Source organism: Microcaecilia unicolor, chromosome 3, assembly GCF_901765095.1.
Source record: "Microcaecilia unicolor chromosome 3, aMicUni1.1, whole genome shotgun sequence".
Taxonomy (NCBI): domain Eukaryota; kingdom Metazoa; phylum Chordata; class Amphibia; order Gymnophiona; family Siphonopidae; genus Microcaecilia; species Microcaecilia unicolor.
Genome location: NC_044033.1, coordinates 398,352,524 through 398,380,371, shown reverse-complemented (window position 1 = coordinate 398,380,371; position 27,848 = coordinate 398,352,524). Strand labels below are relative to the sequence as shown.

General features: G+C 40.6%; 1 protein-coding gene across 1 annotated transcript in view; it reads right to left on the bottom strand.

Moving 5' to 3' along the window:
• Positions 1-27,848, bottom strand: part of PKHD1 (PKHD1 ciliary IPT domain containing fibrocystin/polyductin) — a 980,909-nt gene that overhangs the window by 338,416 nt on the left and 614,645 nt on the right. The window contains exons 48-49 of the mRNA XM_030198735.1: positions 11,338-11,515; positions 3,937-4,132 (exon numbers count right to left, since the gene is read on the bottom strand). Of these exons, the coding sequence (XP_030054595.1) occupies positions 3,937-4,132; positions 11,338-11,515 (374 nt within the window). The remainder of the gene's footprint in view (positions 1-3,936; positions 4,133-11,337; positions 11,516-27,848) is intronic.

The window sequence follows — 27,848 nt, the reverse complement described above, 5'->3', positions numbered from 1 at the left end:
TGTCCTTCTTTGTGTTTTCTATCTTTTTTGCAAGACAGGATTCAGAATGTTTAATTGTGAATGCAGTACATCTAAAAAGCGTTGACTTGAATGCAATGTGCTTCAGGGATCAATTTTATTTCCTGTTTTATTTAGGGTGCAAGTTATCAGTGTGGGCTAACATTAAGATGGATTATTTGACAACAAGTTGTGCTATTTTAGCAAAAGGTCTCATTGAATAAAATGGGACTGTGATAAAATAGCCCTAATAGCAATTTCTTCCTGGCTCAATGAGAATCCACATCATGAATCCATCAAAAACCACAGCTTGAGGAATCCCTGCCAGCCACATCATAGGTGTGCTGCCACTGATCTGGAGCATGAACCCTAGCCAATGACTGTTGCCCTGTATGAAAAACATTGATGGCGCTGCCTCTCAGCCCTCCCTGATTCCTTGACATTGATGAATAGTATGGGGTGTTAACATAGTTTCTCTACCCTTACCCTTAGACTGGCATGGTGTGAGGGGGTGGACTTTCTGCCTCCCCCCCCCCCATCACAAACTCATTCTCTGATATACACTGTACATCTCATTTCCTCCTTTCCCCCTATCAATCACACATGCCTGAATCTGAATCCCGGTACCAAGTAATCAGTGGTGTCTCTAGTATTTGAGAACAAGATATGCATGGAAGAGAGCAGACCAAAGTGATGTTTCAACACATATCACTCAACCCCCCAGCACAACCCCTGCCATCACCTTCAAAATAGCTATAAAGTTACTACAAGAAAAAGTCTCAAGGGCATTTCATGCATAGAGAAACCTCTAGTCAGGTTCAACCATCCAATAAAACTATCTTTAAAATTATGATATCTTCCAGTTCTTCTATTATGGGAGTAACTTGTTAGTGCACCTTAAATGCTGGAACCGGTGTTCAGCATGTGTTGAAAACCCACAGTATCATACAATGTTGCTAAAATGCATCCCCCAAAACACACTTACACACACCCACCACACAATGAAACCCACAACACTCCTCATGCAAACCCTGTATCCCTCACTTTAATAACCTCTCACAAGCAACTGAAAGAGAAAGACAAGCATGCCATGGAATTATAAAACACAGTCATTGAAGTTGTTTTTTATGGTATGTTATAAGGGAACATATGCTAACTCCATTGCTGGAGAATATGGAGTGTATGTTAACAGAACTGGAGGTGCAGGGTTTATATTGAAATCGCCATATTCTGTATAAACAGACTTTATTGCAGCTTAGTAAACAGGGTTATAAATTAGGTAGTCTTTTGGAATATGACAAAGATTGGAAGGAAACCTGGATGCCAGTTTAAGTATGTGATTTCTTTTTTAAGTTTAAAGAAGTCTTTATTAAACAAATAGAGGGGCACACGGCAGGGATGTCCACTCTCGCCAATGTTATTTGCTTTGGTGATGGAACCCCTTGCCTGTGCAATTCGCGCTAGACCAGATATTACAGGTATTTTTGTGGGGGCTCAGGAATATAAGTATGTGATTTCTTTGTACTCAATAAACAAATAAATAAAGAGGAAGATGAAGCAATGTCTGAAATGTCCTACCAGAGGAAGTGATAGAGGACACAATTTATGTATTCTTGGGACAGATAGTGAGGGTAGGTGCTTAGTTTTCTTTGTAGAATGCTAGTTCATATGGCAGAAAATGCACTTATATTAATGGCATGATCATGTACCTCAGACCTATAAATGGTGTAAATGCCTGCATATAGGTGTTACAAATATAAGCAAGCACGAACGGCGTTACTGGAGGAAAAGCCTCGAGAAGCTCCTAGACTTACTCAACAGTCTTACAGGAGCAGGACTTCATCATCATTGGCAAAAGCCTCCTTTATTATCAAACAGCCCATAAATCAATTTATTCACACTTAGCTTAGGCTGCCAGGTCTCTTTACTTCCCTTCACAAGATGTCTTCAACCCGACCGTGATCAACGGTGGCCAGCGTTTCGAATAATTGCTTCAGGATCACAGGCCAGAAGAATTTCATTTCCGTTCAAAATAGCCAACGGAAGCTTAAGAGACCTTCTTGTGAAGGGAGGTAAAGAGACCTGGCAGCCTAAGCTAAGTTTGAATAAATTGATTTATGGGCTGTTTTGATAATAAAAGAGGTTTTTGCCGATGATGATGATGAAGTCCTGCTCCTGTAAGACTGTTGAGCAAGTCTAGGTGCTTCTCGAGGCTTTTCCTCCAGTAACGCCTTTTGTGCTTGCTTATGTTTTTAAAAGAGAATCCTATATATATATATTTATATATATATATATATATACACACACACACACACACACACACACACATATATATATATATATATATATACACACACACACACACACACACACACACACACACATATATATATATATATATATATATATTGCATGATTGTTAGTTTGAGTATCTCTCCCTCTTGCATATAGATGTTAGCCAGAACACATGCAAATTATAGAACACTGTAATTTACCTGCATATTTGTGCTCTCTGCCTAGCTCCGCCCAAATTCCATCCATGTGCATGTCCACCGGCAACGTACGTGCCATCAAAACATGTACTTCTCTGCTAGTTGATATTCTATAAGAGGTCATTTACGCTCAGAAGTGTCCACTTATGTAAATAAATGACTAGAATACTGCTATTTATATATGCTCCTGCCACCTAAAATCAAGGTCAGCCTGATTCCTTGGTATTTCACAAAAGACTGAAAACTTTGAGAGGTTTCTACCTCTTGATAGAGTGTGTTAGATTCTAACTGGCCATCAGTGGTTTATTATTTAGTTCTTATCTGTATCTTATTTGTGCTACTCTGCTTTTACTTGATATTTTGTTTATGGTATTGTAAATCTTGCCTGTTTTATTTATTTATTGTAAGCCACATTGAACTCCAGTATGTTCGGGATAATGTGGGGTATAAATGTCAACATAATAAATAAAACAGTCTGTTCCTTTTAGAACTACCCCCATGGTATCAGTAGTAGCAATAGGGTTGAGATAATGTACCAGATTCAGTAAATGATGCTGAAAAGTAGGTGTCAGGAAAAATCAGCATTCAGGGCTGTTCTATAAAGATCGCTTTGGGATGAACACCCTTTCTAGAAAAGTTCTTAGCGGGGATTCCTGCACCCAAATTTGGGTGTGAGGACCTATGCCAACTGAAATCTGGTATAAATCCTGGCACGGAAGTTAGGCGCAGATCCCATGAATGCTATAACACTATGCATCTTTTGAGAATGCCCTGACCCATCCATACCCCTCCCACGGACATGCCCCCTTTTGGGTTACACACTATTGGATTTGAGCGCCCATGTTTATCAAATAGCGCACAGCCAGATATACATGCAACCCCTAATTGGTGCCCATTAACATTGATAATTGATTGTTAATATCTGATTATTGATGTTATTTGGCTCATTAATCAATTAGGTGGCACACACATCTCAGGATCGTGCCCAAACTTGGGCACAGATAATTGGGTGCCCTTTATAGAATCCAGGGATTTGTGCATAAAATATGAAGGAAGTTGCTGTTGGTTGAAACATAGAAATTTAGATACTTTTCTACCCAAAATAGTAAGAAAACAAAGAGGATGGTAACTGAGTAAATTGCATTGGTCCATTTGTCCTCGGTCACCATTCTGTGCTTACTTAGGTATCATTATGCAATTAAAAATAAAGTAGGATCAACCTCTTTGATGACTTTTTCTGCCACAATATTCTAATATGAATCTTTTGTAGCAATACTATATTTTCTAAGTGCTGCCTCGGTACAAAAATAAAAGCATCTCTATAAACTAATCCATGAAGATTTGAAGCCCCTATACTGGTCCTGCTGAAAGTGTGTTCGTCAACTGAAAGATTCACACTCTTGTTCATTTTTGATGACCCGTGTATTAATGCATAATGCACACTTACCAAGATAAGTCAGTTTCCTCTGTTCACTGTCGAAGAACCAGTCACAGCTTTTGTTAGTGATAGGTGATGGAAGAAACTGAAGGGAATCTCCTTGCCTTCCTCCACAGGATATCATGGCAAAAGTGAGGACTGATAAGTTTTTGTGTTCCAACAGCAAGTAATTTCCAGCCATGAAATTATCAAATGTGGCCACGTACTGCATAATTATAAAAAGAGAAGCTGAGTTACTGAAACACAAAAGCATAAACTAAGGGGCTTGTTTATTAAGGGATGCTAAGCAGTTAATGTGTGGTAACTGTTACTACACTGGTATGACAGCACAAGCTGGTTTCTACAGTAACTGCATGCCTTGTTAGGGGACAGGAACTGGGAGGGAGGGGGGTTGTGGCCTGAGAATAAGCATGAACTGCACAAAAGTATAAAATGTCAACTGGTACAAATACAGTACACATTAGAGTAAGATGTGTAGAGCAATTTACGCATCTTACTCTAATGTGTATTATATTTGTACCAGTCCACATTTTATACTTTTATTTATGGGGTCAATAAGATAAGGCTCCTGACAGAAGTCATGTCTGCCGAAACACGGCCATGTCAAGACTTTTGACATTTGACTTACATCACTTTTTGAGGCAATAAAGGCCTGATTCATTGGATGAGCTATGGTTTCCTCCTTTTTCTCCCTCACTCTTGACTGTTGGCTGTACTAAGGTGTGCTAAGCAGTGCGGGTTTAAGCATGCATTAACTGTTAGTGCTAGCCTGTTCTAAAGTCTAGTATGTATTAAAACAACCAGTGCAGTATAAGTCCTGTGCTAATTCCTTAGAATGGGATGGGGCGATGACTGGGTGGCGTATGAGCAGAGATTGGATGTGGACTGCACATTGTAGTCAACGCACGGTAGGCAGCATTTGCTAACTGGCAAATGTATAGTCATGGCGGGTCCATCTAATGATTTTCAGTAAACATGCACCTTAGATATGATCAGTTGGAGCCAGAGTTCAAATCCTGCTTCTCCAATTGATGCTGTTTGTGAACCGGTGCAAGTCACTTCACCATCCTGGGCCTCAGGTACAAATACACTAATTTTTAAATAAGAATATAGGGTGATACATTTTTATTGGCTGAATGATAGCATTAAGAGGCTAATCTATAAAATAGTTGCACACTTATTACATGCGTAAATGTTTAGCATAATGGCATTTAGATGCATATATACATACATACACACATAAATGCCATAATTCCACCTGAGTGCTATTCTGTAAATATGTGCGTAACTTACATGGAGGGGCATTTTCGATATGATGTCTAAGTCCAACTTTGGATGTTTTGCAAAAAAAATGTCCAAAATCTGAATAGGAAAATTTTCAAAAAAGAAAAACGTCTATCTTTTGTTTTCGAAAATAGAAGGTTTTGTGATTTGGACGTTTTGTTTTTTGGTCCATTTTCTAAAAAAAAAAAAAAAAAAACGTCCGTGAAAAACGTACAAAATCAAGCCATTGGGATGTAGGAGGAGCCAGCATTTTTAGTAGACTGGTTCCCCTAACATCCCAGGAAAGCAATAGGGCACACTAGTGGGCACTGCAGTGGACTTCATAAAATGCTTCCAGGTACACATCTCACCATTGCTCCCTTACCTTGTCTGCTGAGCCCTCAAAAACCCACCCAAAATCCACTATCCCCAACTGTACACCACTACCATAGTCCTTACGGGTGAAGGGGGCACCTATATGTGGGTACAGTGGGTTTCTGGTGAGTTTTGGAGGGCTTACAGTTTCATTCACAAGTGTAACAGGTAGGGGGAGGTAGGAGCCTGGGTCACCTGTCTGCAGTGCACTGCACCCACCACTAGACTACTCCAGGGACCTGCATGTTGTTCTAATGGACCTGAGTATAAAACCTGAGGCTGGCATATAGACTGGCAAGTAATGTTTTTCATCACATTTTAGGGGGTGGGAGGGGGTTAGTGACCACTGGGGGAATAAGGGAAGTTCATCCCTGATTTCCTCCAGTGGCCATCTGGGTATTTAGGGCACCTTTTTGTGCCTTATTCGTTATAAAAACAGGTCTAGCTCAAAATGTCTAAGTTTTAGTCCTGGATGTTTTTATTTTGTTCCATTATGGCTGAAAAATGTCTAAGTTTTAGGAATGCCCATGTCCCGGCCTGAACATGCCCATGACACACCTCTTGAGGTTTGGACGCACTTCTGATGGACGTCATTAAAAAATGTCTAAAAATGGGTTTCGAAAATACTGATTTGGATATTTTTGAGAGAAAAATTTCCAAATGCTACTTTTTGCCACTTTTTAGACATTTTTCTGTTTTGAAAATGAGCCCAGTAGTGTTCACATGGGTGGAGCCTGAGTGGGACTCCCATTTACAAGTGTGTGGTTATCTCTAACAATTAGGTGCAAACACTTATACCAACTTTACAGGTGGCATAAGTGCTTGCACCTAACTTTTATGCACATATTTGAGTACTTATGCTGGTATTCTATAAAAAAGAAGGTGTCTATGTTCTTTTAGAGAATAGGCACCTACCAAGTACCCTCTGGGTACTTATTTATAGGTGCCCTGTTATAGAATTGCCCTGTATGCTCATCCAATAAAAAGGAATCACTTTATTTTCTATTTTGATGTTTTGTTTTAAATTACTAAAGTGGATTAACATGGCAACTATACTACTTTGTACAAATAGGCTGTAAGTCAATTTGGACATTGATATAACTCATGTACCTAAATATGTAACTTGCCTTAAGCTTGGACTGGAATAAGTGAGCAAATAAATCTAAAATTGTAAATCTGATTAGCTTGTAGACATCGTAGAGTAGATCGTCTAAATATCTAGGTGGCTAATTTAAGGAATGATGGTAGAGATGGATGGAACTGAGAACATAGCTAGCCTAAATGTCTGTGGAGGAGCGGCTTAATGGTCAGTGCAGTGAGTTGTGAATCTGGGGAACTGGGTTTAATTCCCACTATAGCTCCTTGTGACCCTGGGCAACTCACCTAATTCTCCATTACCCCAGATACAAAAGCTTAGATTGAGAGCTCACTAAAGACAAAGAAAGTGTCTGCATATAATATATGTGTAAATCATTTTCAGTGTACCATAGAAAGGCAGTATATCAAATCCCATTACTTTTTACCCTTATCCTTTCAGCTGTGTGGGATTGGATCTGGTTAACAGACAAAGGCCCTGATGTGAAATGAGCTGGCACCATTTATTTATTTATTATAACTCTATGCTATCTCAATGATGCAAGGACACCATAGGTGGGTTTACAAACTGAAACAGTAAAATAATTAAACACTAAGGAGGAAATTCTATAACTGGGCAACACCAGGTAGGTGTGTCAATACTGAGTGCCAAGTCAACACTGACCTGTCTACAGTTAGGCACAACCATTTGAGCCAGGCTAATAGCTGACGTAAATGGGCATGCCTAAGTGTTCTATACTAGGTGCATAACTGAAAATATCTAAGTTACACATATAAATGAAAGACACATCCATGTCCCTCCCATGCTCTATCCACATGAATATCCCCAGCAGTTATGCACTAAGGGGCTCTTTCACTAAAGCACTTAGGCGCCTATGTATGCCCAATGCGCATCAATTTTGTGTTACCGCCCGGCTACTGCGTGGCTCTGCGTGGCTCTTGCGCTACACATGTCCAAAAAATATTTGTTACTTTCTGGCACACATCAGCTGCGTGCGCCAAGTGGCATTTGATGCACGTAGGTCATTACCGCCCGGTTACCGTGTAAGAATTTACCGCTAGGTCAATGGCTGGCGGTAAGGTCTCAGACTCAAAATGGACGAGCAGCAATTTTCATTTTGACGCACGTCCATTTTCGGCAAAAATAAAAAGAGCCATTTTTTGTAGGTGTACTGAAAAATGATTCTGCACATGCCCAAAACATGCGTCTGCACTACCGCAGGCCATTTTCAGCGCACCTTAGTAATTGGACTGCTAAGGGCCTCTTTTACTAAACCACCCTAGCAATTCTCATGCAGACAATGCAATGCAACCCATTGGCGCATTTGCCGCACCAGGAATCCCTAGTGTGGTTTAGTAAAAGGGGCCATAAAGCACTTACTCGCTATCTCATAGAATAGTGCATAGTGCACTTATTTACACAAGTTCTGCTATTTTGTGCACTTATGAGTGCAAAACACACAGAGCTACATGCACACGGTTATAGAAATGCTTTTCACAACAATAAACAATACAGAGCACCCAAAGTCTGAGGGAGAAGCAGCAAAAGAATGGTGTTAGCACAGAAAATGTTTCTAGAAGTGTTACCTCATGACTTTAATATGCAATTATAATACATAAAAACCTTATCTACTGAGGTATAGTTACGTTTTCCAGAAAGCCATAGCGTTGAGTTCTTTCTACATGCAATTTAGCATTGCATGAACTCCCAATCAGCCCATTGGAGACTATTAGGTGAATCTGTATAAAATTTGTGAGCAGGACTGCCTCTGGAAAGTAGTCAGAGTTAAAATGCCAAATAATGCATTCTTCCCCAAATTCTATATAGCACGATTGAAATTGTGCATGCAAATCCAGTCATATTCTCGATTTGCACACGCAATTTAAATGCTTAACAAGTCAATCAGCACTGATAATTGCCACTTAAGCAATTATTGATATTAATTGGCATTAATTAGAATTTACGCGCACAACTTGCTAGGTGTATTCTGTAAAGTAGGGCACGTAAATTCTGATATGTGCTGCCAAAAAGGGGCATGGCCATGGACGTACAATGGGTGAGCCATGGGCATTCCAAAAATCTAAAAGCATGGTTATAGAATATACCTGCTCTGTATCTAACTTAGACGCCAGTATTTACACCAAGTTTTACTTGGCATAAATGGAAGCATCTACAGTTAGGTGCATGCATGGCCTTTAGGTGTATTCTATAAACTGGCTATGCATATTCTGTAAATTGCACCAAAATCTAGGAGCAGTTTACAGAATACGCCTAGGCAGAAATACTTTTGGTGCTGATTTTTCAGGCGCCATATATGGAATCTAGTCCTCTATGTTTAGTGTGTGCCTTTTTTGTAACAAATTGCTGCAAAAGTAGAAATACAAATTATTTATATGAGCTAGAAACATTCTGTGGTGCTGGCTTAAGGGAATTCACAGGTTGATAAATCACAGCCCACAATTCAACCCTAATAAAATAGAGGTACTGGTAGTGAGTAAACTGGTTCAGTTGTCACTGCGCTTTCATATTGGTTAAGAGCTACAATTGTGATGAGCTGACAATGCAGATCTTAGGTTTACCACTTTTTTTTTCAGATCAAGTCAAGGGGGCGATACAATGCTGGCTTTGCCCCATTGAATGAATGAAAATATGGTCCTGCTTTTTAAAGGAAACTCAGAACTACAACATCTATCAATTTCATTAGTTGAACAAGGACTGGTTGAGCTTCTTTAGGTTGACTTGAAGGAGGGTGTGAAAGGGCACCTTTCAGAAAAGGAAAAGAAGGCTCTAATGAAGAAAATAAGCACAAGCACTGAATGATATTGAATCTGGAAAAGACAGGTGCATCTTGGATCACCGGCTAACTGTTTCATCCATCCCTTGCTCCTCTGCTGTTTGGTTCATCAGTTACGTTGATGAATTCTTTAAATATCTGGGAGTCACAACATTGATCATCAGCTCTTCTTGGAATCCCTGGTATCTGCTATCATGAAATATGGCTTCCCAGCATTACAATGGCTTTGATCTATGCATTGTTTTCTCGATGAGGCAGCTAAATGAACTTTTGTTCTATGCTCTTATAGCATCATATCTCAATTACTGTAATGTAGTACATTCTGGAATAAATCTTGCATTGATCAAGGGACTTCAAACTGTTCAAAATACCTCTATTTGGATTTTGTGCCATGTGTGGTAATTTGATTCACATTTTTGCTTTACCAATATCATTGGCTCCTTATCCAATTCAGAATCCAGTTCAAGCTTTTAACTTTGGCACATTAAGCTCTGTATGCTGGCACACTGCTTTACTTGTCTTCTTTAATTATGCCATACACCCCAGCTTACATGCTTCATTCAGTCCAGGAGTTTAATTTGTCAATTCCATTGGCATTATGAGGCATAGTGCCTTCTTTTGTAGTGCTCCATCCCTCCAGAATGTAATGCCACCCTCTCTCCATATGGAACCATCATACAAAATATTCAAAAATGCTTGAAAAGCCCATCTGCTTACACAAGCATTTAATGGGTTCCAGATGATCTAGAGGTCTTGTAGAATGAGGATTCACTTCTATAGCTCCTTGTCTTTCTGGTCTCTACATACAGCATGCTTTCTTTCTCTACTTTTTATTTCTACGGTCATCTGTGACCTAGGTTTTTTCTCTTTCCTTCTTTCTTGTTGGTTCTATCTTTTAAGAAGATTCATCTAGTATTTAGTTTATGTTAAAGGCCCTAAGTTGTGGAATGTGTTGCCCATGGAAGTTCACTCTATGCAGGAAATCACTCAGTTTAAGAAAGAACTAAAGACCCATATGTTTATTTGTGCATATGGATCATTAGATGAATTATAATGTTTTTCTTCATAACAGTAAATGTTTCTATTTTCATTGTTTTCTGTAAGTTTGTATTAGTTGTAGTAATGTATGATTTTGTCCTATCATTAGTTATTTTTGTTAGATTTTATTATGTATGTTTTTTTGTTCCCTGCTTAGATTGTTTTAGATACAGCAGGTTATAAATAAAGTATTATTATTATTACTATTATTTTCTATTTTTACAATGCTTTTAGTTTGTAAAGTGTTTTGATATACTTGCTTTGAAAGGCAGTGTAGTAAATCTCAATAAATATACCAGTAACCAGATGTAAAAACATAATAAGGCAAGCCAAAAGAGACTTTGTAAAGAGGCTTGCTGAAGAGGCAAGAACTCATATTAAAAACTTTTTCAATTATACTTGAAGCAAAAATCCTTGGAGGGAGTTGGTGGAACTGCTGGATGACCAAGTGGTAAAAAGAAAACTACAATCTTTACTGAGAAGGGTGTTGGGGCCAGAAAACATCTTTGATTGTGATGATTAAATCTAGAAGCTGTAATACATCAGATTGAAAAACTGGAGAACAACAAATCTCCAGCACTGAATGATATTCATCCCAGAGGTTACCAGCAGTACCTCAGACATCCCAAGGCATTGAAGGACTAAGGGCCTTGTTTACTAAGGTATGCTAGCATTTTTAGCATGTGCTAAATGCTAGAGACACCCATATATTTCTAAAAATGCTGGTGCAGCTTAGTAAATAGGGCCCTAAGTGACTTTCCCAAACTTACAAGGAATAGACATGAGATTTGAACCTAGGCCAAGCATATGATTGCCACTGTAACAAACAAATATTCAATATTACCTGAAGCTTTCTGCTGACGTAAGGCATATCAAAGCTCAGTGTATAGGTCTCTTGATCCACCAAAAGAAACATCCAGCCATACAGATTTGATAAAGTATCCTGAACATAATTAGCACTGGTTGTTTTATTATTGCTGTTAGTCACAGTCAAATTATACTGTATTTCTGGAGCCTTTTTTCTAAAAATCAAAAACACATTGGGTTAGATTAGATTAAATTTCTTTATTTGATGTTTCATTCCCATACCAAAGGTATCAAGCACATAACAAAATAAAAATGCCCAACTCCATTAATCAACGTAAAATCAATTAAATAAATATTATATGTATGTTTGGATGGTGGCAGGATCATCTGCATAAATGCTTATATTTTTAAACCTTTTGTGGTTATCCCCAGGATTCTATAAATGGTGTGTGCAAATTGTGGCGTGCATTGAATTTGCGTGCCTAATTTAATTGAATGAGCCAATTAGCACCAATAATTGGGCCCTAACAATCAATTATCAGTGCTAACTGGCATTAATTAAAATCTACACGTGCAAATTTACGAGTCTGGATTTCCAGGTTAATTTTACACATGGAACAAAAAAGGGAGTGTCAGCATAAGAGGGTCATAGATAGATTGGGGCGTTTCTGCAATTTATGTACATTGTTATAGAATAAGGGGGATCTATGTCTAATTTAGGCATGAGGATTTACACCAGGATTCGGTTGGCATAAATTGTTGTGCCTAAAAGTAGTTGTGGATCCTGGTGCTAAGCACTATTCTATAAACAGCACCTAACTTTGAGTGCCATTTATAGAATAGCACAAAGCATTTTTTTTCAGTGCCAATCTTTCAACACCATTTAGAGAATTTACCCCTATATGTATAAGTTTGGCTGTTTTACTTGCAAAATAGCGAAAGTTATATGTTATGAAAAAGGATATAATTTTGGCCAGAGCCAAGTGGGTGAAAGTTATACATTTGGCAGCAAAGTTCAGTTACCAAATATGCAATTATTATCTCAGTGGTGATGCATAGTTTATAGTTATAGTTTATTGAACTTGCTTAACTGCTCTACCTGCCAGAGCACAGCAGTGTACAAAACTAAAAAAACATATGAAAAAAATGAAAAGAACTATAAATGATGGTAGGAAAGTGTAAATATCACACAAAGAAAAATGATAGGAAAAAGTAGGTATCACCCAAAAAAATAAAAGAGGCATCGTCATTCAGAAAGAGATTTTAGAGCATACAGTCAAAAGCAGAGCTGACTTGACCCAAGTGGCTGGCAGCAGCCTCTAGTCAACACTCATCTCCAAAGGCTTGTCTGGAAAGTCAAGCTTTCAGGTTGGCCTTGAAGCTCTTAAGACACAGATCACTAACTAGAGCAAGGGGCAGAGAGTTCCAAATGCAAGTACAAAGAAGAAGAAAGCATAGTGTCTAGTTGTCTCTAATTGGGCAAATTTAGGGCTTGATAGAATTAGATGGTGGTCGTTTAAGGAATGAAGGACCCTGGGAAGTAGGGGATAGTTATGCGGGAGAGATAATCAGGGAAGCCTAATCTAAAAGACTTAAAAGTCATCAGGTCTAACTTGTTTAAAGTTTAAGTTTATTAGGCTCTTGATATACTGCCCTTCTATCATGACAAACAAAGAGGTTTACAAATCAATCTAAATAGATCACAATTAAAAAGGAACTACAATTGGTGACAGGAAAGTAAAAGACAGAGAGGAGAGACCACTACTCATGAGATTACTGCACCAAAGAATCCCGGAAAGTCTTGGAAAACAAGGCCCTGACTTTACACCTGTACATAATATATAGATTGAACATAAGAACATAAGAATAATCATACTGGGCAAGACCAATAGTCCATCATGCCCGTATTTTATTTCTAACAGTTGCTATGTCAGGTTACAAGTACCTGGCAGAAACCCAAATAGTACTTTGATTGTAACCACAGAAAGGCAATATATCAAATCCCATCCCCAATCTACAATATTGGGGCTGCAAAGAAGAAAGTACATAAGTACATAAGTACATAAGTAGTGCCATACTGGGAAAGACCAAAGGTCCATCTAGCCCAGCATCCTGTCACCGACAGTGGCCAATCCAGGTCAAGGGCACCTGGCACGCTCCCCAAACGTAAAAACATTCCAGACAAGTTATACCTAAAAATGAGGAATTTTTCCAGTCCATTTAATAGCGGTCTATGGACTTGTCCTTTAGGAATCTATCTAACCCCTTTTTAAACTCCGTCAAGCTAACCGCCCGTACCACGTTCTCCGGCAATGAATTCCAGAGTCTAATTACACGTTGGGTGAAGAAAAATTTTCTCCGATTCGTTTTAAATTTACCACACTGTAGCTTCAACTCATGCCCTCTAGTCCTAGTATTTTTGGATAGCGTGAACAGTCGCTTCACATCCACCCGATCCATTCCACTCATTATTTTATACACTTCTATCATATCTCCCCTCAGCCGTCTCTTCTCCAAGCTGAAAAGCCCTAGCCTTCTCAGCCTCTCTTCATAGGAAAGTCGTCCCATCCCCACTATCATTTTCGTCGCCCTTCGCTGTACCTTTTCCAATTCTACTATATCTTTTTTGAGATACGGAGACCAGTACTGAACACAATACTCCAGGTGCGGTCGCACCATGGAGCGATACAACGGCATTATAACATCCGCACACCTGGACTCCATACCCTTCTTAATAACACCCAACATTCTATTCGCTTTCCTAGCCGCAGCAGCACACTGAGCAGAAGGTTTCAGCGTATCATCGACGACGACACCCAGATCCCTTTCTTGATCCGTAACTCCTAACGCGGAACCTTGCAAGACGTAGCTATAATTCGGATTCCTCTTACCCACATGCATCACTTTGCACTTGTCAACATTGAACTTCATCTGCCACTTGCACGCCCATTCTCCCAGTCTCGCAAGGTCCTCCTGTAATCGTTCACATTCCTCCTGCGACTTGACGACCCTGAATAATTTTGTGTCATCGGCGAATTTAATTACCTCACTAGTTATTCCCATCTCTAGGTCATTTATAAATACATTAAAAAGCAACGGACCCAGCACAGACCCCTGCGGGACCCCACTAACTACCCTCCTCCACTGAGAATACTGGCCACGCAATCCTACTCTCTGCTTCCTATCTTTCAACCAGTTCTTAATCCATAATAATACCCTACCTCCGATTCCATGACTCTGCAATTTCTTCAGGAGTCTTTCGTGCGGCACTTTGTCAAACGCCTTCTGAAAATCCAGATATACAATATCAACCGGCTCCCCATTGTCCACATGTTTGCTTACCCCCTCAAAAAAATGCATTAGATTGGTGAGGCAAGACTTCCCTTCACTAAATCCGTGCTGACTTTGTCTCATCAGTCCATGTTTTTGTATATGCTCTGCAATTTTATTCTTAATAATAGCCTCCACCATCTTGCCCGGCACCGACGTCAGACTCACCGGTCTATAATTTCCCGGATCTCCTCTGGAACCTTTCTTAAAAATCGGAGTAACATTGGCTACCCTCCAGTCTTCCGGTATTACACTCGATTTTAGGGACAGATTGCATATTTCTAACAGTAGCTCCGCAAGTTCATTTTTTAGTTCTATTAATACTCTGGGATGAATACCATCAGGTCCCGGTGATTTACTACTCTTCAGCTTGCTGAACTGACCCATTACATCCTCCAAGGTTACAGAGAATTTGTTTAGTTTCTCCGACTCCCCCGCTTCAAATATTCTTTCCGGCACCGGTGTCCCCCCCAAATCCTCCTCGGTGAAGACCGAAGCAAAGAATTCATTTAATTTCTCCGCTACGGCTTTGTCCTCCTTGATCGCCCCTTTAACACCATTTTCGTCCAGCGGCCCAACCGACTCTTTGGCCGGTTTCCTGCTTTTAATGTATCTAAAAAAGTTTTTACTATGTATTTTTGCTTCCAACGCTAATTTCTTCTCAAAGTCCTTTTTTGCCCTCCTTATCTCCGCTTTGCATTTGGCTTGGCATTCCTTATGATCTATCCTGTTACTTTCAGTTGGTTCTCTTCTCCACTTTCTGAAGGATTGTTTTTTGGCTCTAATGATTTCCTTTATCTTACTGTTTAGCCACGCCGGCTGACGTTTAGTCTTTTTTCCCTTTTTTCTAATACGTGGAATATATTTGTCCTGAACCTCCAGGATGGTGTTTTTAAACAGCATCCACGCCTGATGCAAGTTTTTTACTCTGCGAGCTGCTCCTTTCAGTCTTTTTTTCACCATTTTTCTCATTTTGTCGTAATCACCTTTTCTATAGTTAAACGCTAGCGTACTTGATTTCCTAGTTTCACTTCCTTCAATGCCAATATCAAAACCGATCATATTATGATCACTGTTATCAAGCGGCCCTCGTATCGTTACCCCCTGCACTAGATCATGAGCACCACTAAGGACTAAGTCTAGTATTTTTCCTTCTCTTGTCGGCTCCTGAACTAGCTGTTCCATGAAGCTGTCCTTGATTTCATCAAGAAATCTTATGTCCCTTGCGTGTACAGATGTTACATTACCCCAGTCTATATGCGGGTAATTGAAATCCCCCATTATTATTGTGTTGCCCAGTTTGTTTGCGTCCCTGATTTCCTTTAACATTTCCGCATCCGTCTGTTCGTCCTGGCCAGGCGGACGGTAGTACACTCCTATCACTATCCTTTTCCCCTTTGCACATGGAATTTCAATCCACAGTGATTCCAAGGAGTGTTTTGCTTCCTGCAGAATTTTCAATCTATTTGATTCAAGGCTCTCGTTAATATACAATGCTACCCCTCCACCAATCCGATTCACCCTATCACTACGATATAATTTGTACCCCGGTATGACAGTGTCCCACTGGTTATCCTCCTTCCACCAGGTCTCAGAGATGCCTATTATATCTAATTTTTCATTTAGTGCAATATATTCTAACTCCCCCATCTTATTTCTTAGGCTCCTGGCATTCGCATATAGACATTTCAAACTATGTTTGTTGTTCCTAAGTACATCATGCTTAGTACTTGACAGTATTAATTGGCAATCTTTTGTCTGATTTTTATTGTTATTTAAAGATACCCGATCTACTACAATCTCTTTTGCAACCTCACTATCAGGATACTCTATCTTCCCTGTTATGGTGATATCTTTGAAAGATACCTTATCCCGAACCATGCTCTTTTGAGCGACTGTCGGCCTTCCCCCCATTTCTAGTTTAAAAGCTGCTCTATCTCCTTCTTAAACGCCGATGCCAGCAGCCTGGTCCCACTCTGGTTAAGATGGAGCCCATCCTTTCGGAATAGGCTCCCCCTTCCCCAGAATGTTGCCCAGTTCCTAACAAATCTAAAGCCCTCCTCCCTGCACCATCGTCTCATCCACGCATTGAGACTCTGGAGCTCTGCCTGTCTCTTGGGCCCTGCGCGTGGCACAGGTAGCATTTCAGAAAATGCTACCCTGGAGGATCTGGATTTCAGCTTTCTACCTAAGAGCCTAAATTTTGCTTCCAGAACCTCTCTCCCACATTTTCCTATGTCATTGGTACCCACATGTACCAAGACAGCGGACTCCTCCCCAGCACTATCTAGAATCCTATCTAGGTGACACGTGAGGTCCGCCACCTTCGCACCAGGCAGGCAAGTCACCAGGCGATCCTCACGTCCACCAGCCACCCAGCTATCTATATGCCTAATGATCGAATCACCAAGTACAACAGCTGTCCTAACCTTTCCCTCCCGGGCAACATTTGGAGATATATCCTCGGTGCGAAAGGATAATACATCCCCTGGTGGGCAGGTCCTGGCTACAGGAGTACTTCCTACTTCACCAGGGTGATGCTCTCCTTCTAGGAGACCTCCCTCCTCCAAGGTAGCACAGGGGCTACCTGACTGGAGGTGGGACTTCTCTACAACATCCCTGTAGGTCTCCTCTATGTACCTCTCTGTCTCCCTCAGCTCCATCAAGTCTGCTACTCTAGCCTCAAGGGAACGGACACGTTCTCTGAGAGCTAGGAGCTCTTTGCATCGGGCACACACATATGACACCTCACCAATTGGGAGATAATCATACATGTGACACTCAATGCAAAAGACTGGATAGCACCCCTCTCGCTGCTGGACTGCTGACTCCATCTTAGTGTTTTTTGAGTTTTTCCGTAATTTAAAACTTGCTAAAGTATTAAGGATATCAGCCTATCACTAACTTACAGTTCCTCCTTTAAACCCCAATCTTCAAGTTCCGAAAGCACAAGCAAAATTTGTTCACTTACCAGAGAAATATCCTCTTCTCCCAGAACTTATTAGAAGGAAGGTCGGGGTGGATTTGGGATTTGGGAGTCACCCTGGATGCAGCTGTGATTGGTGACTAAACTCAAGATGTGCATGACAGAGGAAATAGCCTGGCAATGCTCCAGCTCTGAACAAGTGAACAAGTCAGGGTATATGGAGTGATTAGGGAAGCTTAGTATAGAGAGGCTCTAGAGGAAAGGGCTTTGTAAGAGAGAGTTGGGACTTTATGTTGGTTCTAAAGTTGTTACATCGGTACTCACCTCGCCCTCTGGTGGCCAGAACCAGTGGCTGCTGTGGACCGTCACCTGTACCAGATTTCAGCCCAGTCCGGTCCGGATCTTTTGGGCTGCCAGACTTGCTTGCTTGGATTGAACCTACACAGCACCCGTAGTTTTCTGGTGATGGTTGCAGCTGAGCTCCAGGTGCTGCTGGGCTTATTAGCCATTCTGAAACCTTGCTGCTTTGCCTTTGCATTGCGTCTAAGGCCCTGGTATGTTGGTGCTTGTTGCACTTCAGCCAAGTTTGATTCCTGTTCTAGTTCCTTGCCTGATTCTGTTTAGTTTATGTGTAGCTTAGCTTGTACTGTCCTAGTCTTGACTCTTGTTTGTATTTACTGTGTCTGGTTCTGGGTTCTCTGTGTTTCTTGTTTAGTGGCTGCCTGGCAGCTTTCAGTCTGTCTTTTGTTTTTCATTGTTTGGTTCCCTGCTGCAGTGGTTGTTTACAGCTTTCAGTCTGGTCTTTTGGTTTCTCATTCCCTGCCTGACTGTCTCTGTATATTCCTCTCCCCTCTGACCCTCAGTCCTGGTTCTGCCTAGTGGGGTATCCAGTCCTGCCTTGCCCAGTAAGCCCTGCTGGCCACCTGCAGCCAGAAGCTCAACTTTTGGTGAACAGCGGCCAAGTGCAGGTGAAGTTTAAGGGTGCCTGCTCTGCTTTAGTCCTGCCTGTTTGCCTATGCTGCAACTCCAGTCCGGAGTTCCAGTCCTGTTCTGCCTAGTCTCCGGTGTGGGGTGGTTTTGCCTGCCACTGCCGCTCCTCGGCAGTGGCCCAAGGGCTCACAAACCAGTTTCCAGCTTTGAAAACGTGACAAAAGTGGACAAGTAGCCAATGATAATAAACCAGTAAGGTGGGGGGGGGGGGGAGTGACATTATCTGATTGGTGTGTATGAGTTAAAAGTCTAATAGCAGTGCTCTGCATAGATTGAAGCCTTTTAAAAAGATAAAGAAGAAGGACAATAGATGGAATTGCAGTAGTCAAGATGAGAGGTAATGAAATCTTTCAAAAGAGTATCACTGGAAACCTTGCTCGGATAACTGCAAACATATTTAACACAGTATAATGACTTAACTGATAAGACCTGAGCACTAAGCTCAAAATCAGAGGTGATAACCAAAGATTTGAAGGATTTGACCAATGTTAAAGGAGTCCCTCTGAGGGATAGCAACAAGGAAGGTAGCAGAGGATGCCCTATGATCCATGCTGCCACAGATGTTGCAGGATTGAGAGGAGATGGTGGTCAACAAACTAGGAATCTACAATGCCAAGACAAGATTTGAGGAGAGTTAAATCAGGATCATAGGGGTCCAAGAAAGAGTAGAATATTATCTGCATAGATGTAGGCAGAAATTCCTGAGTCTGGGATCAACATAGAAACATTTAGGGAGATAATGACAATATGGCCAATCCAGTCTGCCCATCCATGCCATCTACTCTCTATATCATTCCCTTATATGCACCTGTCCCAAGCTCTCTTGAATTCAGATACTGTTTATATCTTCACCACTTCCATTGGGACGCCGTTCCACAAATTCACCACCCTTTCCGTGAAGTATTTCCTCAGATTACTTCTGAGTCTATCTCTTTTCACCTTCAATCTATGACCCCTTGTTCCAGAACTTCCTTTCAGTTGAAAGAGACTTGTTTTCTGTGCATTTATGCAGCACAGGTATTTAAATGTCTCTATCATATCTTCCCTCTCTTGCCTTTCTTCCAAAGTATACTGATTGAGATCTTTAAGTCTGTCGCCATAAGTTTTAAGACAAAGACCACTGGAAAGCAGATGAGGGGGAGCCAAGGGGCTATTGAAAATATTGAAGAGTAGTGAGTAATGATTGAGCCTGAGTCCACATGACATGGGAAAGGAATCAGATTTAGCAGTAGGCAATCAGACAATGAATAACCAACCTGACAGCAAAGAAGAAAACTATTGGAATACAGTGTCTATGATGTAGATATTAATTTAAAATTATATGTACATTTTCAATACTGGAGCATATACAGACAGTGATGCTAAAATATATATTTAATTTTAAACGTCGAAAGTTCTGTATTTTGTACAGATTTAAGAGGAAATTCTAGTATTTTATCATCTCTCATCTTTTATTGTACAGAATCTATTTTAGTTTAACACACCTGCAGTGCTTGGAGCAGCATCTAACCTATAGCTGTCCATTTGTCCATATCTCCTTCCATATTTTTCATTTTGATAATGTAAAGAAAATGGCAAAGCTAAGAGTATGAGGGCTATTCAATAAATGAGTGTCCGATTTCAGGTACCTTCTGGAGCCTGTTCTATGTTGGAAAGTAGGCACCTACCTTTCTTTCTAGAATCATATCGCAGCAGTGCAAGTACATATCTATAATTTAGGCATGTCCACTTACACCAATCACAGAGCTGGTGTAAATGGTCATGCCCAGATTGCTAAAAACATAGGAAAATGATCATGTTCTATAATTTATGTATGTGACTATCCAGCTTATTTTCCAAAGAGATCGCCGGCCATCTTCCGACACAAATCGGGAGATGGCCGGCCATCTCCTGAAGTCGGCCAAATCGGTATAATGGAACACCAATTTTGGCTAGCTCCGACTGCTTTCCATCGCAGAGCTGGCCAAACTTCAAGGGGGCATTTCGGCAGGGTAGCGAAGGCGGGATGGGGGCGGGACGGAGCATGGTTACGAGATGGCCGGCTTCAGCTGATAATGGAAAAAAGATGGCCGGCTCTGACAAGCATTTCACCGGCTTCACTTGGTCCATTTATTTTTAGGACCAAGTCTCAAAAAAGTGCCCCAATTGACCACATGACCACCAGAGGGAATCGAGGATCACCTCCCCTTACTCCCCCAGTGGTCACCAACCCCCTCCCACCCAAAAAGTAAAACAAAAAAAAACCTGTTTTGCCAGCCTGAAATGTCATACCGAGCTCCCTGACAGCAGTATGCAAGTCCCTGGAGCAGTTTTTAGTGGGTGCAGTGCACTTCAGGCAGGTGGACCCAGGCCCATCCTCCCTACCTGTTACACTTGTGGTGGTAAATGGGAGCCCTCCAACCCCCCCCAAAACCCACTGTACCCACATCTAGGTGCCCCCCTTCACCCATAAGGGCTATGGTAACGGTGTAGAGTTGTAGGGAGTGGGTTTTGGGGGGGGCTCAGCACCCAAGGTAAGGGAGCAATGCACCTGGGAGCTATTTTTTTTTTAATTTTTAGAAGTGCCCCCTAGGGTGCCCGGTTGGTGTCCTGGCAAGTCAGGGGGACCAGTGCACTACAAATGCTGGCTCCTCCCATGACCAAATGCCTTGGATTTGGCCGGGTTTGAGATGGCCGGCTTCGGTTTCCATTATCGGTGAAAACCGATGCTGGCCATCTCAAACCCGGTCATTTCTGAGATTTGGCCGTCCCCAACTGAATTATCGAAATGAAAGATGGCCGGCCATCATTTTCGATAATACGGTTTGGGACCGTCTTTTGCGGCGCCAGCCGTCTAGATGGCCGGCGCTGTTTGATTATGCCCCTCCACGTGCCCCACCCATGCACTGTCCACACTCCACCCATGTGTATGCTTACCTTCAAATTATATGCCATAAAATATAGGTGTTATAGAATAGTGCATAGCTGGACTACTGCCATTTACACACATATGTGGACATGTAAACACATATATGCCAGTAGTGTGGGCATTGAATCCCAGATGAAGGTCACACAGCAAATAATTTATTTAAAAAGTAACTTGACGTGGTCACATTTCGCCCAAAGACCCAAAGATCTTTTGACTTTGCTTGTGTGGCGGTGATGCTGACACCCTGAGGAGGAGTTGCTGTTTTGCTGTTTGATATATGTTGGCTAATAGGGGAGAGTTTGGTTTTAGCCTCATTAGCGTTACTCCTGACACAGCCTTTGGGCGAAATATGCCCATGTCAGGTTACTTTTTTAATAAATTATTTGCTGTGGGACCTTCATCTAGGATCTGTTTTGTTCTTTGGTTCATGATCTGTTTTGGATCCATAGCACCTCTCCTTTTTGGGTCGGATTATTCTGGTCATTTATACACATTCCTGGCACTTAAATATCAGTGATTCTTTATAGAAATATCTCTTATATGGCCAGAATGTTGGAATAAGAATCCTATATTCTATCTACTGATGTTCATCATCATATAACCAGACTCAGCAGAACTTAACAGGATAGTGTGTGACTACCTCAGCACTATCCAGTTAGTGGCAGCTTGGTCTGGAAGTAGAGCAGAGGCAGAACCAACAGTTATCTGGGTATTGCCTTTATTCAGTGTTGGTGCCTGGATAACTATCCAGGCACACAATACTAACTTGCCTAGATAGCTATCCTGATACTAGCACTGAAGACAACTTCCAGGCACCACCAATGACCTGGATATCCGGTACTAAAACCCAGATAATTGCCGGTACTGAATGTCCAGTCTCAAATCCTTCCCTGGCAGTCAGTGTTTCAAAAAATGCTGACTGCCACAAGCTGAATATGGATCAGGGGATATTAATGGGGGGGGGGGGGGGTTCAGTCACTGCTGAATATGTACCTTAATTCAGGCAACTCCGGAAGCACTTTAAGACCTACTTTGAGATCCTCTAGATGTTATAACTCCTGATGCAGACATACTTGCCGAAATAGGACTCGTGTCAAGTCAATCTATCATAGCAAGCCTCAGGGTACAGTGCTGGGATTGTTTACAATTTTAAGCCTTTGGTCTTTTTATATAATTTTTTTTCTGTATCCTCTGGTAATTCTGCTTTTTGTTATATTGGGAAGATCAAGGGTCTATCCCTAATCTTTCGGTTTTTTCTGTTTCATTCACGTAGGAAGGTTTCTCCTTTTTTTTCTTTTTGTTGTTCAATATAAATCAACCAAAGTTGCTGCAAACAGCATAAAAATGTTTACAAACATTGGTTCATTTTTACATTTCAACCTGGCTGTTTTTAGTAATGATCATGACTTCTGGATTAGATGTTTTCTCTTCATTAATGCCCATGTGGCTTTGGATTTTAGATTTCATTGCACATCTTCCCAAATCTGAGTTTCAGGTGATTTAGAATTCAAGTACTGTTGTTATTTTCCTACATGAGGACTTACAATCTAATAATCTCATTTACTAACATGTTCACATGAGCTATGCACATGAAGGGTAATTTTAAAACTGGCCATCTTTGCTGGCTACAGGTCTAAATATTGACTCTTTTAGATTTATACCTCGGACATATTAAAAAAATTATCCTGTAATTATTGCTATTTTTCATGAGAGAACCAGCCAACATTAACATTAAAAGAGTGCAGTCAATGAAATGTTCAAACAATAATTAGCCCAATTGTGGTCTGTGCTAACTATCCACCAGTTTTACTGTGCTCTAAATCGAAACTGTCTACCTCCATGTACTGTTAATGAAGTAGAGTAGCAGAGAAGTATTTCCAATTTGGAGACGCTGAGGGAGTCTGTATGGATCATTAGCACCAGAGCTTCATTACTAGGGAAGAAGCCCTTTTTTTAAGGGAAAACTATATTTCTGTGTTTTGTTGAAGCAAATAAGAATGCAACATTCTTAATGCAAAATTAATCCTCCCCCTTTAATTGCATGAAGCTTTCCAAAACAGTAAAAATGATTACTCATCACTAATGCTATAATTTTACAAAGAAGTTTCAATTAAGGGGCAATTTGCTTCAGAAATATGGCACTATAACAGGATAGCACTTTGCTGCTTAAGTGCCAATTTGCCATACTAGTTGTACAAACTGTTATGTAATTCTGTTCAAGCATTGTGTGCAGGACTGTTGAATGTCTACAGCCCACAAAGGATTTGTTAAACCAATGAACAGTGCCAACTCAAACAAGCACTCACATGGTGGTTCACATTTACTATTAACTTACATTACCTAAGGGTCTCTATCATGGTTGATCAAGACATACACTGTGTTTGGGCTTCATGTTTCTGTTTTGCATAATTCTGAACTATAAAAGTATTTATTCATAGTAAGATGTTTAGCTAAATAAATCATACTGTTTGTCCCGGATGCATCATGAAATACATGGTAAAATGAAGACTCCTCTTATTACATGCCCTGGAGTAGGTTATTGTCTTTATGAAATGGCTAACTTTATATAAATTAGTTTTGGAAGCAGCACTGCCCTTACCTTAAGGTATAATCATGTATGTTCTTTAAAATAAAAGGACATAAATTATGAAAACAAAGGGCCTAATTTATCCAGGCTCTTTCCTATAGACAAAAGATATTTTTAAAAGCCTTGGTCAATCTCTTCTAAAAGGAGGCAGCAACATTTTAATTTCTGCAACTTTTTATGCAATGTATGTATGTCTGTTTTTATTGTGTATGTTTTTATGTACCCAACCTAAGTGATAGGCAGGCTATAAATACAGTAAATAAATAAATAAATATACTGTAAGTTAAAAAAGAAAATAATAGTACTGACACAAACTGAAGTAAAGAAATCCTCTAAATGGATGCACATTGGTGCTCAGCTGAGACCTCTGAGAATATCAGGGCTTCTGGGCCTTGATCAGGTGATTTCACCTATAGAAGCCCCCTTTCCCTTTGAGTTGATCCCTCTAGTATTTGGAGGCTGCCAGGATTTACAGCCCAAGCCCAGAGTAGACACCAGATGCCAGATGGAAGGAAGTAGTACATGGGCCAAAGTGTAGGAGCACTGTGGTTGGGTCCAACAAGACAGTTTTGAAGAACAAGAACACCACCAAGGCAGAAAAGTGATGAAGAAATGGGCTAAAGTCAGGGCTGACAGAGCAGGTTCATATGTGGAGGCCAGACAAGGGTCAGGTGCCAAAGGTAGGATGGGAGTTCCATGATTTAAAATAGATATAGGGAACCAATCAAAGAGGATGCATTCCTAAGCACTAATCAAGCTACAGTTCATCCTCAAAGGTCCAATAGGGGCAACTCTCGTCACCAGTATGTGACAATTTTAAAGACCTTTAAAATAGAAACATTTTCATTTTGCTTATGGAGCTCATCTCTCTCTCTCTCTCTCTCTCTCTCTCTCTCTCTCTCTCTCTCACACACACACACACACAATAATACAGCTCTTATTTTTTATGTTTTCCACAAAATAGAATGTTGAAAAGCAGTTATTCAAAAAGAGTTCATGTCTTTATTTGTCTGAGGAAAGTGAAGGGATAGAAAGTTTGTCATACAAGAAAATGGGAGCATCTCAGATGAGTTCAAAAACTTGAAACATAGGGCTCAGTATTACTTATTATGAAAGGCAGTTAAAGATTATGTAATGTTCTAAATGAGAATTGGTTTATTCACTGAAGGTATCTACTTACTAAGCTGTATTAGGGCAGTAACATGCACTATGTACTATTTAACACATTAAAGGAGCTCATTTTTGAAACATATAGATGTCTCAAAATATCCAAATGGATGTCTACGTGCTTGAAACATCCAAATCTAGATTTTTGAAAGGTAGAAAAAGGGTGTCAAACACTGCAGTACATCCAACTAGCAAGGGGACGTGTTGTGGTTGCATTTTGGTGGGACTAAGGAGGGCCCAAATCAGGACATCCATCAGCGATTACCAAATGGGAAGAAACGTCCAAGTCTACAACATAGAAACAGAGAAAAATGTAGACAAAGACCATATGGCCAATCCAGTCTGCCTATTCATGTCATCTACTCTCCCTATCATGCCCTTAGAGATCCTGTGTACTTTTCCCAAGCTCTCTTGAATTCAGATACTGTTTTTGTCTCCACCACTTCCATTAGGAGGCTGTTCCATGAATTCACCACCCTTTCCATGAAGAAGCATTTTCTCAGGTTACTTATGAGTCTACCCCTTTCACCTTCATCTTATGCTCCCTCATTCTACAGCTTCCATTCAATTGAAAGAGACTCACCTCCTATGCATTTATGCCGTGTAGGCATTTAAAAATCTCTATCATATCTCCCCTCTCCCTCCTTTCTTCCAAAGTATACATACTGAGATCTTTAAGTCTCTCCCCATATCCTTTATGATGAAGAGCACTGACCATTTTAGTATCCACCCTCTGGACTGACTCCATCTGTCCTCAGCACATAGAAGACAATCTCACATATTTCCTGTTGGAAAATATATGTGAGATGAACAAATAAGGCAAACCTGTCTCCATAGCAAGGGAAGATTGTCTGTATCAAAGAAGGTATCAGCAGCTAGCTTCAACCCAGCTGAAACACACTCTGGAAGCATAGGAACTGCATAAGAACATAAGAATAGCCATACTTGATCAGACCAATGCTCCATCTAGTCCAGTATTCTGCTTCCAGCAGTGACCAAACCAGATCACAAGTACCTGGAAGAAACCGAAATAGCAGCAAAATTCCAAGCTACCAAACCCAAGGCAAGCAGTGGCTTCCCCCATGTCTATCTCAATAGCGGACTACGGACTTTTCCTCCAAGAATTGTCCAAACATTTTTTAAACCTAGATATGTTAACAGTCATTACCACATCCTCCGGCAGCGAGTTCCAGAACTTAACTATTCTTTGAGTGAAAAATGATTTCCTCCTATTTATTTTTAAATAATTTTCATGTAATGTCATTGTGTCCCCTAGTCTTTTTACTTCTTGAAAGAGTGAAAAATCGATTCACTTCTACCTGTACTACACCACTCAGGATTTTATAGACCTCAATCATACCCCTCCAGACATCTCTTTTCTAAGCTGAAGAACTCTAACCTCTTTCCTCTTTCCAAGTTGGCATGAGAAAGGTGAAACGGTCCGGTGCTATGACTCCCCCTAGCATTACCAGCGAAACAGGCACCTGTCGTGGAAAGAGGGCACACCGGCTGATACAGATAAGTGATGTGTAGCCATCAGCATTGTTAAGATTGCCTCAGAGTGAGTTAAGAAAGTGTGTTAAAAGACATAGAATTTGTAGTAAGGAGGAGGTAGGCGAGTCTATGATTATAAGCACACACACAAGCTAAGATTCACCAAGCAGTGAAGTGAAATCAGCTGTGTAGACTTATGAGACTCCCCCTCCATTATTTGTGAATATACGAATAATCACTACAGAGGCGTGCATTACTCTAAATAGATGCTCTACTTCTGACCAATTTGCTATTCTAGAAATAAGCAGTGGATTTTCCCAAGCCCATTGTAATAATGGCTTAAGGGTTTTTTTCTTTTAGGAAACTATCCAAAACTTTTTTAAACCTTGCTAAGCTAACTGCTTTTACCACATTCTCTGGCAACAAAATCTAGAGTTTAATTACACGTTAATTGAAGAAATATTTTCTCTGATTCGTTTTAAATTTACTACTTTGTAGATTCATTGTGTGCCCCCTAGTCCTAGTATGTTTGGAAAGAGTAAGCATGCAATTCAGGTCTACCCATTCCACTCCACTCATTATTTTACATACCTCTATCATATCTCCACTCCACTCATTATTTTATATACCTCTATCATATCTCCCCTCAGCCATCTTTTCTCCAAGCTGAAGAGCCCAAGCCATTTCAGCCTTTCCTCATTTGGAAGTCTTCCCATCCCTTTTATTATTTTCGTCGCCCTTCTCTGTACCTTTTCTAATTCCACTATATCTTTCTCGAGATGCAGTGACCAGAATTGCACACAGTATTCAAGGTGCGGTCACACCATGTAGCAATACCAAGGCATTATAACATCCTCGTTTTTATTTTCCATTCCTTTCCTAAGAATACCTAACATTCCATTTGCTTTCTGTACCACCGCAGCACACTGAGCAGAGAGTTTCAAACTAACTATAGTTCGGGTTCCTCTTTCCCACATGCATCACTTTACACTTGCTCACATTAAACATCATCTGCCATTTGGATGCCCAGTCTCCCAGTCTCATAAGGTCATCTTGCAATTTTTCACAATCCTCTTGCGATTTTGAATAGCTTTGTGTCATCGAAAAATTTAATTACGTCACTTGTTATTCCCATATCTAGATAAT